The sequence below is a fragment of the Pleurodeles waltl genome, chromosome 11 (genome assembly GCF_031143425.1).
Source record: "Pleurodeles waltl isolate 20211129_DDA chromosome 11, aPleWal1.hap1.20221129, whole genome shotgun sequence".
NCBI lineage: Eukaryota > Metazoa > Chordata > Amphibia > Caudata > Salamandridae > Pleurodeles > Pleurodeles waltl.
In genome coordinates, this window is record NC_090450.1 from 48,806,315 (window position 1) to 48,823,368 (window position 17,054).

General features: G+C 38.9%; 1 protein-coding gene across 2 annotated transcripts in view; it reads right to left on the reverse strand.

Moving 5' to 3' along the window:
• Positions 1-17,054, reverse strand: part of SLC7A14 (solute carrier family 7 member 14) — a 251,765-nt gene that overhangs the window by 18,957 nt on the left and 215,754 nt on the right. For both annotated transcript variants that reach the window (XM_069213022.1, XM_069213023.1), the window contains one exon: positions 6,414-6,560. In XM_069213022.1, the coding sequence (XP_069069123.1) occupies positions 6,414-6,560 (147 nt within the window). The remainder of the gene's footprint in view (positions 1-6,413; positions 6,561-17,054) is intronic.

Consider the following 17,054-nt stretch of genomic DNA (forward strand, 5'->3'; position numbering starts at 1 on the left):
TGACATGCTTCTAAAACTGAAGGTATTGCCCTTGGTTCATAAAACAACTCTAAATGACCGTGGAAAAGTTACATAGTTGGATAGCACAGAAGGAACTGCCAGAAAAGTGAATTTGTTTATTTCTTCAAAGATATGAATCATCTAAATTCGGTTGTTGTTGAATCAGCACAAGTTTCACTGTTATTAACAGTGTGAAATTCCTATGTATCAAGAAGAGTCAAACAAAGAATTTTCATCTCCATGTGACAAATCATGCCAATGCAATGCACAATTTCATTATCTTCTCCTAACATCCCTCAAAATACTCATCACTTAAAACTGACATCAGGATGGTGGTCTAGGGTGTGGACAGGACCACAGAAAGCTCTTTTTGGGAAATCTGCCTTCTTTTTTAGTGGTCCTCTTTTCAACATGAAGAAATTGATATACTCCCAAATGGAATATTTAACTTACCTATGAGTCCCTTGCATGTGGTACAAAGTGTACTGAGGGCCTATGAGTTAAATGTTGCTAGTGGACTGCAGCACCAATTGTGCCATCCACCACAATGACAGTCTAAAACATTACCTCAGGCCAACCAATGTAGCCTGAGTAAAGCAGTTTTAAAATGCAATTTGACCTGTACAAATAAACCCTTTTGACATATCTAAACCTTACTTTTAAATTAAAATATGTCACCCCTAAGTAGGCCTGCTGCTCATAATGCGGGGTGCATGGTATTTAAAAGTAGGACATGTAGAAATGTATTGTTAAACATGTCTTTACAGTGAACAGCTCAAAAACCTATTTTTGTAGTGGCATGTGTAGCTAATGTGCAGGTCAAAGCTCAGATGTTTGTGATGGCACCTGCCCAGGCCCTTCCTTTGTTCTCTGAGTCAGCCAGGTTTCAATAACAATGGGGTGGGAGCTGTGTCCAGAACTGACCACTGAAGAAGGGTTGCTCTTTTCACTGGCCACACCTCTGGGGCGGGCATACAGACTCTGCACAAGGGGAGAAGAGTTTCACCATCTTGGATTTAGGCAGAGAGGGGCACTGTGGGGTTGTTTGCTTTCGCGCACATAGGAAACGCTGCAAAAAGCAGATTACCCCTGGGATCTTTTACCCGTTTGGGTAAGGAGGAGACAGGAGTCACCCATACTCACAAGATGGTGCTACGCATAAATGTGGCATCCCCAGTACCCTCCTCAGAACACTACTGGAACCTGGAAGATCAGAAGAGTGCTGAACCTACAGTTTGAGACCTGAAAAGAGCCCTGGAGGAGAATGCTTGCTCTCCCTCTTGCGCCTAGGACAGACAAAGAAGTGGTATCTCACCTGCACACTATCACGGCTGGCTTTAACTCATGCCTAGGTACTGGTAAACTGCAGTCAGATGAGCATTGTTGGCACTTAATGCTATTTTTCATTCAAAAGTAAAAAATCATATCTCCGGTTTCCTTTTTGGATTTGAGTTGTTATGGTATCATTTCATTTATTAAAATATTCTCTATTTTTCTAAATTGCCTTGGAATTTGTCTTATGTTCTGTTTAGACTTTATTGCTGTATTGGTACTGAATAAATAATTTACATATTGTCTCAAAGTTAAGCCTGTCTGCTGTCTGCCATAGCTACCAAGTGTTGAGGGTAGGTTTATTTATTGACTTTCGTGGATCACCCTGACAAGAACTGTGATTATTACTTGAGGTGGGTAGTTACCCCTGTTAACTAATACTCCAATGTTTTACACTCTTCTTATTGGCCTACCAAATTTTCAACAAGCACCCAACTGTACAGTCCTCCATGCATCTGGATAAATGTTTACTGGCACACAGACCCTTGATTACATCTTTACCATACGGATTGCCTCCAACATCTTCCTGTGATATGAGATTTATCTTGGAAACTGTCTAGGTAATCAATGAAATTGACAACAATGTATCCCCACAGCAATCCTATCCAATAAGCTTACCATCCTTGGGTAATGAAGCCTAGTGTGGTACAGAGATTCTATGCATTTAGACCCTTAAATACAAAAACATAGCACTCATGCTCAACCTTCGTAATTTAGAACTTTACCCCAGCAGAGTTACAGCTGATAACATCAGACATGATTTTCCAAAGGATTTAATGCTTTAATACTCATATAAGCCAATATGCTCATGAAGTGACTTAAGTCTGACTTTTTTCCTTACATATCCTTAAAATCTATATTATATTTTAACACATAGAGTGATCTGTCATCCCATGTTTCTTGTGTGTGCTATGGAAAATAATAAAAAGATTAATAAGCCACAGTACAATAAGTGGCTCCAGTTCACTCTATTCCTGGGTATGTCTTCAAGTGTTACAGAAATAAGATATGGCTGTCTAAAGCTCATTGACAAATATAGCTATAAGAAATTTCTGATTATTTAATTGATGATAACTCAACTTTGCCTTTGCTACCTGAATTGACTTTCCATTTAATTCAGGCTGATGGTCAAATATCCAAACCATAACAAGGTGACCTTTCTGCCATATGCATAATCGCAACATCTGTGTATGGGGCACTAATTCAGCACAGTCTCTTCCTCTGTGTATCACGTTCAGTATTCCTCATCACTTTGCTCCCAGTGATTGCTCATTGATGAGTATTTCCAGGATATCTCCAACATTCTTAAAATGCACATCCTTATAAACACAAATTCGAAAACATATTGAACCCACCTGCAATAAATGCACTCTATCCTCACACCTTCTATCATCTGAGTTACCAAACTTTTTATTTGTTTGTACTATTTTTTACTCTAACTACTGGATTGTTCGCAGTGCTGATAAGACAACAGAAGGAGGTGTAGAGACAACAGACAAAAGTGACAAAGATGCTCAAGACCAAAATCTTGATGGAAGAGATGGCTCATCACGTGCTTTGTGAAATCAAATAAAAATGCCAAGGAATAGACTTCCATTGGAAGAACAATGACTGAGCAGAGACCTCCTTATTTCTCCTATTATTCTGTACTTCCAAAAAGTGAACATTCTAAAATATAACTCTAGGAAGTACTGTAATAAAATTATAAGATCCTATATTCCAAATACAAAGGAGCATCATTGTTACTGTTGTGTAGTTGCACTACACTTTGTTTGTCAAGCAGAGATCAGAAATCCAAAGAACTGGCTTAGAAAAACATATCACCCAGCACACACAAAGTACACATCCTCACATTAATATGCCTGCCATGTGTGAGAGAGGGTGGAAGAATCATACGTCTACTCTTTTTGGATAGGGTTGTATAACATTATGTTGGCAACAAAAATACTGCAATTTACTAAATGCCGAAAAAAATATATACAGCGACCTAATATTGGGATGGCATAGTTTATTTGTAATTTACACAAATACACTCTCAAAAATATTGTAGACCAAAATATCATCAAAAACTGGTTAGTTTACTGACTTTACTATATTTATCAATATATTTATGTAATTAAGCTTTAAAGTTTTACATATCAATATTATGACAAATAAATAGATATATATTAGTATAAAATAAATATACAATGAAACAAAACACTTTTTAAAGAGTGGATTACCATTCAAGCAATAAATGCAAATTAATAAAAAATAATCTACATAACACAATGAAAATAACCTACATAACATAATATTAATTACAATAAGAAAAAAAATAATAGACATATACGTAACCAAAGCAAACCGCAAAATATATTACAACAGAACGCTCCAAAAATTAAACCAAAAATAAATCATTACAAATGAGTCAATTTTAAATATTGGTAACACATATTTAAAAAAATAAAACATATTGACTTTACAAGGGTCAGATTTACTATTCCAACTAATACATTAGCAAATGTAGGGAAACTGTTCGACTTTGGAGGGGCCATATTTGCTATTCCTATTCCTATCACAGCAACAGGAAGGAAGAGTTGGACTTTGGATAGCTCAGATTTAGTATTCACAATGAAATCTGGACAACAGTAAGGAAAATGTTGGACTTTCAATGGGTCAGATTTACTATTCACACATTAATTTTAGCTACAGTATTGAAAGTGTTGACTTCCATGCCAATCTTAGCAAAATTAGGAAATGTGTTGAACTTTGAACAAATCAGATTTACTATTCCGACTTCACTCTCAGTAATAAAGGGGAGTGTTGGACTTTGGAGGGGTCAGATGTATTACTCTCACTCAAACGTAAGCACAATTAGGGAAAGTGTTGGAATTATTTTTGAGGGGAGGGGGTCATATTTACTATTAACACCCCGATCTGAACAGCACTAGGGAATGTGTTGGACTTTTGAGCAATCATATTTACTGTTCGAAATCCAACATAATCAAAGGTTGTATTTTTTTAAAGAAACAATTAAATACAGACAAAAATAAACATTTTAAATATATTAACATATTAAAATAATTAAGTAAATCATTAAATATATAACATATAAAATTAAATTGAAACATAAAAATTTCATATTACAAATAAAAAATATTTTAATTTTTCTAAAGAATGAACTAATACACTCCCAACCCTACTATTGTAAATTATGAAGACCAATAATTGAAACTAATAAGAAAAAAAAAAATTAAAACATATTAATATTCTTCAACAAAATACTTATTCATCGTAATACCATCAATATAAAATTAACAAACACACTAATGAAACTACTCTACCAATTAACAATGATTTAAAATGATAAATTAATCAATTAATGATCAATTAATAATTAAATACAAAGTCATTATTAAGAAAATAATGATTAATATATTATAAAACACTTCCCATCCTATCCCACTACAAACCAAACAGAAATCTGCTAAATTAACAACCTTTACTCACATGTTTAATGATATCAATATTAGAATTAATATCACTACTTAGTCCCACAACATTTTTGACAACACAATATTCTGGCCACAATGTTTGAGACCCATGATATATATTTTTATTGATATTTTGGTCACACACCTTTTGATACAGTAATTTGATCTCTAAAGTGTTTTACTTTATTTTTAAAGTTGCCTACTGTTCTTTCGATTGATAAGGTACTTTCATTAATACACAATTTGTTTATGTCCTGAGCAGCATGTGCTACCAATAGAAAATATTTAGATACTTTGTTTTCCATAAAATGTGTTTGCTGTAGTTTATTTGCAGGGCATATTGGTCCTTCATTTTACTTTCTGGCCAATGTTGTCAATGGGCCAACCCATGACCACTCAGTTCTAGTGGCTCTGCATCTAGAATACATTAATGAACTTTGAGGTTATTCGAGCTGGTCATGTTTTTGGAAACACTTTCTAAGTGCTCCATACCAACCAAAAGAGCAAACATATAAATGATCATTCTTGAAACCTCTGCTATCACATTTTGGTGAATGATAGGAGTTTTTAAACTAAATTTGAAAATAATGGTGTGCCTTGCAATATGAATGCCTAGCCCATTGTTTGCAACATTTCATTCACAGAACCCCAGGTTTTTCTGATACGTGTGTGCCTCTGTCACTCTGTCTCCTACATTTCATGATGATGCTTAAAATGCATACATTGGTGGTAGTGGAATTTCATAACACCCCAATCAAATGGGTATTGTCTTTATCTCATTGTTGCTACTTACCTGTTTCTTTCTCAGGGGAAGTCACATTCTAAAGGCCATGTTTTTCAGAAAGCCATTTCAAAACAGACATTACAGCAATGAATTGTACTAACTTAAGGTGCCTTTTCTTTGCTATGGAATTTTTTGTTTACACTCTGCAGTGTTGGTGCTCAAAGCTTGAAACTACAGCTTAGTGCTTGCCAGTAATTCCAGTCACTCCTTTGCCCTGACATTTTCAGAGTCATTCCTTTCATTCTTTTCCAGGGTTTTCTTGAGTTTTCAAAACACACTGTAATCTATACCTCTTTGGTCCTTTTTCTCTTGAAGGCATTAGGCTCCCAAACTTTAACCAGGAAAATTATTTTAGCTCTCAACCTTTTAATTGGAAAATTAGTTTGGCTCTGTTACTCCTAGATGTGTTTCTCCACAATTTTAGGTGCTGCACAGGTCCATATATGAACCTGTCATGCTTCTATAAAAATCTATTGGTGTCAGAATGCAAAGTAAAGAATTTGTTAACCAATGACATGAGTAATCAATCAATTAAACAGTCATTTTTAATTCAAATGAACAGAAATTGTGGGTTGTGAAAAGCTTTACATTTGAGAGTTGGCTGAATTTTAAAGAATTTACAATTGAAAATCATTCTTTGGATAAACAGATAATACCCAAATGTATGGACAGCACTTTTTCTTTTCCAAGTACTTAGCAGGAGGTAATAAAACATTAACATCATAACAAAAACATTTTACAAACCTAGTATGTTTTGCATTAGTTAAAGAGCTATAGAGAGCAAAAGAATTATATAATGGAACATGAAACTGAGTACTTACTGAGACATAAGCTGTTAGACATGTGATAAGGGAAGCAGTTATAGCATATGGAATTGACGTATTTGGACTTTTTGCTTCCTCCCCAGTGGTTGCAATAATATCAAATCCAATAAAAGCATAGAAACATGTAGCTGCACCTTTCAGTACCTGTTAATAAAATGATAAAATAGTATACATAATTATTTCAATACTATTTAAAACCACAAAAACATTAATCTGTTTCTGGTTACCAGGAGGAACATGGGTTTTATGAGAAAATATTTCTTACAGTTTTTAATATAGACAAGCTACAATTATTACTTTAAATGAAATATTTGATGAAAATATTGTATTACATGATTCACATATTACATTTTAATCATAAGCTCAGCATTAAATAGCAAGACATTTACATACAGATAACACATATACAAGAAGCACAATGTAGGCATTGTTGAATCAGTACTTATACGGCCAATATGCAGACACAAATGGTAACTAATTTAGCATATAATGTAATATGGTGGGTTCATTTTTAACATGGTAGAGACTGGTAAGTATGAGGTTTTCTCCAGCCACAGTGTAATTTGTCTATTAGTATGTAGCACACAAAGCAGCAAGCTTTGCATAACAAAGTCTAAGAAGACATACATTAGGCAGCTGGCAGATCCCACATGATTCGCTGCTGAGCACTTTTTGGTCCTCCCTTCTTCATGCCGCTTTCACTTCCAGGTCAGGACACTGTAGAAGCAGGTCAAAAGAATAAGGAGCTCCATGTCAGCGTCAGTATCTTATCCTAGCACCACAGATTCCTTAAAAAGCATTTAACTGAGTATGGTAGTGGTGTCAGAGGAGCCCGGAGCTGCAGTCATAATGACCAAGACTGCTTTAAACTGCCAGCAGGATATCATGCTGGGCAAGGCGCTGATGGCACCTAGTTGGTAATCTGGTGGCAGACTTTAAGCTTCGGGGAGATGAAAGCCCGCACTTTCACTGCATGTGATGAGAAAACACCGCAAACACCGGTCTCTGTGGTCCTTGCCATAAGATGGGTGGATGAGTGGACCATCAGGTTTCTTACTGGGAAGTAGGGGGTAAGTGTTCTGGGTGCTCGTTTCTAGATCTATTGAGTCGTAGATTCACTACACGGTTGAGGGTCACTGGTTCGGTCCTTCACTATGAAGGCTGGAGAATTCTTAACAGTCTCCTAGGACCCATGCTGTTGATTCAATACTAGATGTGTTCACATCGTATGTTAAATTTATGAGGCAACAACTTAAGTCAGCTGGAGCAGCTGGTAACCTGGGCGCTTCAGCTCTCGCACAAAGAGTTAAGAAAAGTGCAGGGCAAGCAGGGGCATGGGTGAATTGCTGCTCCCACTTGTGTAAGGAATTCAGGATGGCAGCCAACTCCCTGAGCCTAGAGGACATTCTGCAGATCTCAGGCCATTCTGATGCGGGTAATGAGACTGCAGTTGTTGACTGGCTGGGGGTTCTCCAGTGGACTGATTGCAGTCCAGTTGGTCAGCAGAATCTTTTGATTTCACCAACGAGACCAGTGAAACTGTTGGGTCATCTTCTGATGTGGTTGGTCCGGAGCCGAAATCAAATCATGGTAAAGCTAAGGAGTATCCTTTGTTTTCTAAGGGTAAAACAGTCTCTGGTGTTTTGGAGGCTTTGCAGTCATTAACCCCACAGTTAACCTTGGCAATAACAGCTTTTATACCTAGCTTAAGTGTCGATTCTTTGCAAGTGTCTTCTTCTGGTCCTCAGGCTTCAGTTTCTCGTGCTTCAGAGCCTTTCTTTACTGCAAGTGAGTAGCTGACGGTCAAGCCAGAAGCACCCTCAAGTTCTTTAGCAGACCCGCAGCAGGAGGAGCAACAACAAGATTCCTGTGTTAAGACAGTCACCATGCAATGGGATGCTAAAATTATGCTCAACTTAATCTTGGACGAGATAAGCGAACTCAGGATGTCACAGGCCACAGAAATAGCAGCTTTCATGCCAGACTTTCTAAAGCTGAAGAAACTATGGCCCAAATCCCTCAGAGGATGAACGAGGCAGAGGCCAGAATATCGCAATTGGAAGATCAAGTTTCTTCATTGCAAAAAGAAGTCAGCCAGTTCCACAAACAAAAGTTTTCACTCTAGGCAAAGGTAGAGTAACTTGAAAATTAATGCGCTAATCTGCACAAAGTGGGTGTTCCAGAGGGATGGGAAGGCCATCAGGTTATCCAAGGGGTCAACACTTTTATCAAAACGCAGGTATTTCCAGAACATTTTAGTGATTTACCAATCACTAGAGATCATGTGTTCCAGCCCAATGCTCTCGCAGCTCAAAATTTCCATACAAGATCCTGGTAAATATTTAGAATTACGGTGTGAAAGAACAAGTGCTAGCTAAGGCAATGGAGCAAAAGCAGTTCTCTACGCCGGAAATACTCCAATGTTGTTTCTTTTAAGATATAACTGACTCAACTGCTTGTCATCAGAAGGACTTTGAGAAAATGTTGCATTTATTCAAAGCACAGGGTATATAAGCATCAATTGCACAACAATTTAAACTGAAGGTTCTGGTAAAGGGACAGTTACATCTGCTTACTAATGTGTCAGAGGCACAGGAGTGTTTGCACCAGATCTCTGATCAGTCTTGTATGTAAATGATATAATTTAGAATGTATTGATTTGGACTTCCGTTTTGAAGGGGGCACTGTTTTGCCCTAGAATACTGGAGGATTGTGTTGGGCGGGGCTGGCCTTTATTCTGGCCATACCCTTCAGTGATTGTTTTTTATATGGGGTGATTCATGGATGGATTAAGGTGCTTTGGTTGCTACTCCTCATCATGGCTGTTTAGCCCCACTCACACTTAGAAATGTACTTAGCAATTCAACCGTTTCAGTTGCAATATTTATTTTAATGGAGGCATGGTGGGGGCGGGCTCATGGATGAGACAGGGTGCAGAGCCATGGCACCCAGTGTAGTTATTCACTTAGTCGGGGGTGTATTGTGGATAATATTTATTCTGCTAGGGTTTTTTTCGGTACTGCTTTTTTCCCTTTGTTTCACGGGCAATTTGGGGGTTCTGGGAAGGTGTTAAAGGGAGGTGGGCTTCATGTATAATTAAAGTGAGTGGACTTGAAGGAGGATTTCATTTTTTTGGGGGGTAAAGCAATACACAGAAGCCGTCAGTCAGCAAGAGATATTCTTGGGAGTGGAGTGATGCAGGGGCATCACTAACCAACAAGAGGTATGTTTGTAATGGGATGTAAAATCAGATTTATATTGTGATATGTAACAGCATGTTAAATAGATGGAAATATGGGGGGCTGATTAGATGTTTGGGTTCTATTTCCCTGGAAGTACTATTTTTACTTGACACCCAGCTTAATAACAAGTTTCCAAATATCCACATTCCAAGCAGTATTCTCAAGCTTATTTTGCCTCAGCTGGTCTCGCAGTAAGGAGGGTGGTGATTTTGTTTGGGGGCTCGATTGGCTGGTTAGTGATGTAATCAGAGCTCTACAGGGCAGATGGCTCTGGCTGACGGTTGCTGTAGATGGTACTCTATTAAATCTGCAGAACTACTATACCCCAGTTTTTGACACAAGAGCTTCTCTGCTGCAGATTGATAAAATTGCTATGGGGCAGTTTGGCCTTTAATTGTAGGAGGTGGTTTTAACTATACCCAGGAGCTAGAGTTGGATATGTCGAATAAAATGAAAAAAAACAACTTAAGCCCAATAGTGAAATGGTCTTGGACATGTTGAAGCACGATTTTTCATTAGATGATCCATGGAGCTGTGACCAGCGCCTTGAGACCCTCAAGAGTAAGTAGTTGCACTTTACAAAAACTGATTGATTGATTGATTCATCCAGGCATTTATCAAAATACATGCTTTTCACAGTGATACCACACTGCTTCCTGTATTAATTTTCTTTTAGTTTCCCATTTTATTAAGAGGACGGATTTTGCTATTTAGGCAAATTCTCTTTCCGATCATCTGTTGTTTTCCATCACGGTCAAGCTGGAGACACTGAAGGGTTAAGGCCCAAATGACAGCTGGACCAGACACTTCTATCGGATCAGGATGGTCTCAATGAAATGAGGCAATTTATTCAAGATAATTTTTTGTTAAATAGCGGTTTGCTCTCAATGTTCTCCTTTTGGGAAGTCTTCAAGGCTGCAGCAAGAGGTCGGATTATTGCTTATGAGGGTCAGTAACACAAAGAGCACAGGGAGCAAATAACTCAGCTGAAATTGCCAGTAGTTTTAGCCCTCCAAACTATGAATAGGCATTGGGGAGCACCTTCTCCCCCTACATAAAATTATCTTGAAAAGGTCAAGCAAAAGCTGAGCGCTTTTTTTTTTTATTTTGGAGGAAATTAATAGCTCTTGGGCATACCACCAGTGATTGCATCAAGAGAGCCAACAGATTGGGAAAGTTTTGGCCTGGTCCACATAGGTGAGGCAGGAAACCACATTTGTAATGGAATGACAGAGTCCAGCACCAGGGTAAATAGTCTTGGAAAAGGCTAAGGTCTCCCAAGTTTTTTTACAGCACTATAAAGCTCCATACAAAAATAGCTCTGGGAAATCACATTCTAGCATATCTCAATACTTTCAATCTATGAGATTACTGTACTTGCCAAATCCTTTGGCTGAAAAGTTTATTTCTACTGTAGCTGCGGCAGAGGTACACAAAGCTCTAGCCACTTTGCTAAGTGGGAAGGCTTCTAGTAATGATGGCTTTCTGGGCGAATTTTATAAAACGTTTGCTATTGATCTTCTTCTTTTTCTGACTGATTTGTTCACTTTTGTGACAGAGTGAGGTTTTTAAGGAGTCCACAATATTTAGGTTTCTAAAGAAAGGCACAAATCCTAGGGGTGTTAATTCATATTGGCTCATTAGTTTACTGGTCAATGATTACCAAATTTTAATGGAAATATGGGCCATTCACACTATCCCTCTTGCTCAGGCTCTAATTTAAAGAGACCAGAGTGACTTTGTGGCTGGCTGGTTGATGGCCACAAATACTGGCTTCTTACTAAAGGCACTGGACTATTTCTCAGCTAACCAGACTAGTGAAGCAGTTATTAGGTTGGTGCTGAGAAAGCATTCAATCTGGTTATCTGAGACACAGCTTAAGCTTAAAGAAATTTGGATTTCCTGCTCAGTTTATTGACTTGCTTACAAATTTATATCAAAGGACTCAAGTCAAGATATTTTGCCCCATTTTGTGGGATCAGTAGCTATCAATAGAGGGACCCAGAAGGGGTGCCCTCGCTCCCCTATTTTATGTACCTTAATTTATAGAGCCTCTTGCGATCAGGATTAGGGCCAATCAGGCTATTGAGGCTCCCGTTGTAGGTATGGTTTGCGGATGATGTCATTCTTGATCTGAAGCCTGGTAAGAATATCCAGAAGGTCTTCGATGAGTTTGACCAGTTCAAAAGCATAGGGGGCTATACAATCAATCAAAAGAACATTGAGCTGCTTCTTTTTGATATTTTAGCTACCAGTCTCCCTGACTCTTTGCAGCCGCAAGCTCATTCCCAAATCCCAATATGATACTGGGTTTCAATTAAATTATGTCTTGATGCTCCATAAAATCAAGGGTCAACTCAATAGGTGGGAGATTCAAGGAGGTGGGGCACTTCCTTCTACATTGTAAATGTATTACGTGCCAGGAGATCTGTGCCCGGTGTGGCAATCGTTGTAAGCATATTTTGAGGCTATCAACAGATTGTCCATTTTTTTAGGTCCCATTACCAGGAACAAAGGGGGGCAGCAGCATCTGACTACACAGTGCCGCCTTTTGGAGGATGATTGGCAGACTTTACCGCTAGTTGGCCATAAGGCTTTAAAGGTGGCAGATTTTAAAAGGATGTTGTTCTTACCCCGATGGATAGCCTATTACACTCTAGCAGCCCTTCATAGAATGTCCCCCTCAGTTGAGGATTGCTGCTTCTGGTGTACGCAGCAGGTCGGGGGTGCTTGGTTTCATATTTTTTATTCTTGTCATATGCTAGCGCACTTTTGACAGCAGCTTTTCTATGCCATGAGTTGGGTACCTCGGTGTCAGAATACACTTGGAACCTTCACTGGTACTGTTTGGGTTTACCAAACAGGGTCAGGGCAAATATTCTTGTTAATTGCATTTTCCTTAGCCCGTTCCCTGATACTTCAATGCTGTGAACTAATAGGGTTCCATCATTCATATCACGACTGGTTGAAAAAAATGCCTAGAACAAAGAAGTTTGAGGAGGCCTATGCAAAACGGGTAGGAGGCTTAACGAAATTCAATGCCTCTTGGCATTATTATCTTGATTTAATCCAAAACGTGGGGTCTGTTTCTCCTTAGTAATACTAGTGGGAATGGATGAACAGCCCTGTTCTTGATCCTGTTTTGCATAATACATTTCAACTGAAAGCCCTTTTATATATAAGACTTAGGCCCTGGTAACACCAGGATATTTCAGATGTTTGACTATTCCATATAGGTGCTACATTCACTTTTTTTTAATGGCACTAGGTATGTGTATGAATTGGGCTTTCTTTCGAATTTTAGGCTCCTTGCTGTCTTTTTGTTGGTGTTGTCTTTGTATACTTCTGATATTTCATTTTTATTACATTAAATTGTATTAATGATATATGATTAATTGTTTATATTTGGCATTCCATAGAACACCTGCACTTTACTATATTTCTGACATTTGATGCTTGATACCTCATTGGATTTACATATTTGTTATTGCAAACTTTGCACAACAGTTTATTTTCAACTCAGTCTGGAGATTAATATTTTATGTTTAATGTGTTTTATTTGGGATCGTATAGCACGTTTGCACCTTATTAGATTCTTGCTATTTAATATCCGATGCTGCATTAGATCTATGCATTTATCTCTTGATGTTTCCAATGCAAACTTTGCACAAACCTTCAGTTCTAGCTTAATGGGTTTTATTTGGGATTGTATAGCACATTCGCACTTTAGTAGACTCTTGGTATTTAATATCCGATGCTGCATTGGATATAAGCATTTGCCTCTTGATCATTCGATTGGGAATTTTTCCCATCCTTGATTTCTAGTTCAGTTAAGCGATGAACAATTGTATGTCTAATATTTTCTATCATGTATTGTATTGGCTTCCTTTTTTTCTATATAATGTTTTAACCTTGTGTGTCTGCTCAAAAACAAATATATTACAAAAAAAACACTAATCAAGGAGCCCAGTACTGATGCTTCTGGACATGCACTATATAAAATGGTGCAGCTGGATAGTCAGATGCAGCAGAGCAGTGGGATTAATTTGATGGAGGAGTAAGTTTCATCAAGGGCTCATACAAGGTGAATGGAGCACATGATTGTTAGGGTCGAGCCTGCGTTGCATGCGCTCGCGCATGCGTATCGCAGCGAGACGCTTTAGTATTTAGAAAAGGGCTCGGAGCCCTGTCAACTTCACGTCAGTGTCTTTTATTGGTTCCTGGGCTTGCCTAATAAAATCTGCTTGCTTTCATTAGTCGAAGGCACGCATACGTCATGCCTTTTCCGGTGGCTAGCCATCCTCGAGCGCAGTGACCAAGTACAGAAAACAGGCGAGGCTCGCTGTTTTCCATCGGGCTCGTGGACTTCTTTTTCTCTAATTTACGAGCGCAATCTTGCTTGGCAGAAGTCGAGCGCTTTACATAGTTAATTTCACTTTTTCGGGTTATGTACATAAATGCACTTTTGCCCGATAGGTGAAAAGTCGGGTTAGGAGTTTACAACGCGATCAGCTCTAACATGAGCAAACGCGAGACCCGTTGCATTGTAAATGCTTGTTTTGAAATGCTGCCTCATTGTTCTTTTCTACGTTTTTTAATGTGTATGAACCTTTTTGGGTCCTTTGCATTTTTTGCAAAGATACATTCACAATGTGCTGCACAGCTGTGTGCAATAACCAACAGACGTAAATAGCAATGTGCTACCACAATGGTCCTCTTCCTCTCTACAGCAGTGCACTGTCTGCATGCCCCATACCTGTTCTGCCAAAATAGATAATAGACCTGGATGGGCAGATGAAAGCTCAAAAATGAGGGTTTGAATATACGTGGAAATATTCTGTCAAACTCAAAACTCTCCACAACCTGATTGCAGATGTCTGTTGAGATATTTTGCTGGAGGATATTGATAAGGCGAATGCACTATGAAGGAAGCTTGCACTGCATGGGAGGCGAAGAAGTGCCACAAAGCCAAGGCTTGGTATTTGAAGGACCAGGCCAAAGAACTGTGGTGCATATTTACAAGAAAGTGGTGCAGTGAGCCTCTGCACCACAATTGGCAGCGCCATACTGCGTCACTTCACAAACACAGGGATGCGCCATGTTTACAAAAATACTGCAAATCCCTGTGTTTCCCATAGCACTGACGCTAGGTTTGTCTGCCTTCTGCCAACACAGGCACCCTTGCACAATAGTGCATTATTTAAGGACTGTTTATGTTCAGGAAGAGACACCTTCCTGCACATAGACAATCATTAATTGACTTTTGCTCTTTCTATGTGTGCTGCAGAATGCAGCACACATAAAGCAAAGACAAGAAGAAATTAAGGTGTTTCTCCTCGTTGCGCCACAGAAACGCCACCCATGGCGTGGCTTTAGTTTCCGGCGCTCCCTCACATTTAAAATCTGTGGCAGTGTCAAAAAGTAGTGGGTGTTGCATGGGTCCACCCACAGCAACACCCACTGAACGGCCCTTTGCCGCAGAAAAGTATGTCGGTGGCCCATATTTGCAAGGCGGCATCAAGCCACAAAAAGTGGCTGAACGCCAGCTTGTAAGTATGGTGCAGGGTACGGCGCCACTGGAACATCACAAAAAGTGATGCTTCAGTGGTGCTAAGAGCTTGTAAATATGCCCCTGTATTTTCTGTACTAGGGCTTAAAATATCCCTTGAGAATGATGTGGGCCACATTACCAAGCCCAAGATGCTGCATGGATTGGGTGCACCAGAATTAACAGCAGTGCCGCGATTAGCGTTGGTGGTGCCTGCAGCTAGAACCTTATGGCACCCTTACAAATGACCTCCTTCTCTACTAGTTCCGTCACTACTACCTTTCCAACAATGCCTCTTATATTCCCACAGTACTTCTCTCATAGGCATTTCATTTGTTTTATAGTGCTTCTCATGCCAGTGTGAGGTGTCAGAGCACTTTACATAATGCACACACTTTATAGAGGAAGGAATCATACCTATGTAAATTAGTCTATAGAAAAGTTTAAAATAGACAATGAGGATTTCAAGGTGTAGGAATTACATGTCATCCATACTAGTAGACAGTAAATTTTAAGAGTGTTTGGCCTGGAGAAGCACAAATTCTGGATTTAAAATGTACCACAGCAGTTTGGTTGGCTTCAATAATAATAAGAAAACATGTCTACCCAAGCTAACCCTTTTTAGCAACCTTTGAATAATAAAAGACTGGTGACAGCCCTGTGCCTTGCAGTTTGTATGCATCTCTTTGATAATAACTTATAGATCACAGGACTACATTAGGTTTGTAACTCATGAAATGCAAATACCAAAAGGATCTCTGTGACAAAAACAGTGAGCCACTGAGATAGTCACATACAATATATGTTTGTGCTCTGCATGGTACACACTCCTTTCAGCAGGCATATTAACTTCCTGGGCTACTTTTTGATGAGACAGAACAGCCACTAGAGAGCACTTATTCCTCTCCCGCAGAAACATTAATCACTAGAGTTATCTTGACAATTAAATATTGACTGAAAACTATTGAAACACAAGGAACTCTGCAGCAAGTGCTTTTAACATTTTAAAACCATAAGTTATTTCTAATCAATATCTGCTCAGTAATGTAAGTTGAACAGAATGTCCCACCAAACTCTTATTTCCCCAGCCTTGTTTAACCCCTTCGCTGCCAGGCCTTTTCCCCCTCCTGTGCCAGGCCTTTTTTTGGCTATTTGGGGCAGTTTGCGCTTAGGCCCTCATAACTTTTTGTCCACATAAGCTAGCCAAGCCAAATTTGCATCCTTTTTTCCAACATCCTAGGGATTCTAGAGGTACCCAGACTTTGTGGGTTCCCCTGAAGGAGGCCAAGAAATTAGCCAAAATACAGTGAAAATGTTGTTTCTTTCAAACAAATGGGAAAAAGTGGCTGCAGAAGAAGGCTTGTGTTTTTTTCCCTGAAAATGGCATCAACAAAGGGTTTGTGGTGCTAAAATCACCAGCTCCCCTGCTTTCAGGAACAGGCAGACTTGAACCAGAAAACCCAATTTTTCAACATAAATTTGGCATTTTACTAGGACATACCCCATTTTTCCAATTTTTTGTGCTTTCAGCCTCCTTCCAGTCAGTGACAGAAATGGGCGTGAAACCAATGCTGGATCCCAGAAACCTAAACATTTCTGAAAGGTAGACGTAATTCTGAATTCAGCAAGGGGTCATTTGTGTAGATCCTACAAGGGTTTCCTACAGAAAATAACAACTGAAAAAGAACAATATTGAAATTGAGGTGAAAAAAACAGCAATTTTTCTCTACGTTTTACTCTGTAACTTTTTCCTGCAATGTCAGATTTTCGAAAGCAATATACCGTAACATCTGGTGGACTCCTCTGGTTGCGGGAATGTATAGGGCTTGTAGGTTCATCAAGAACCCT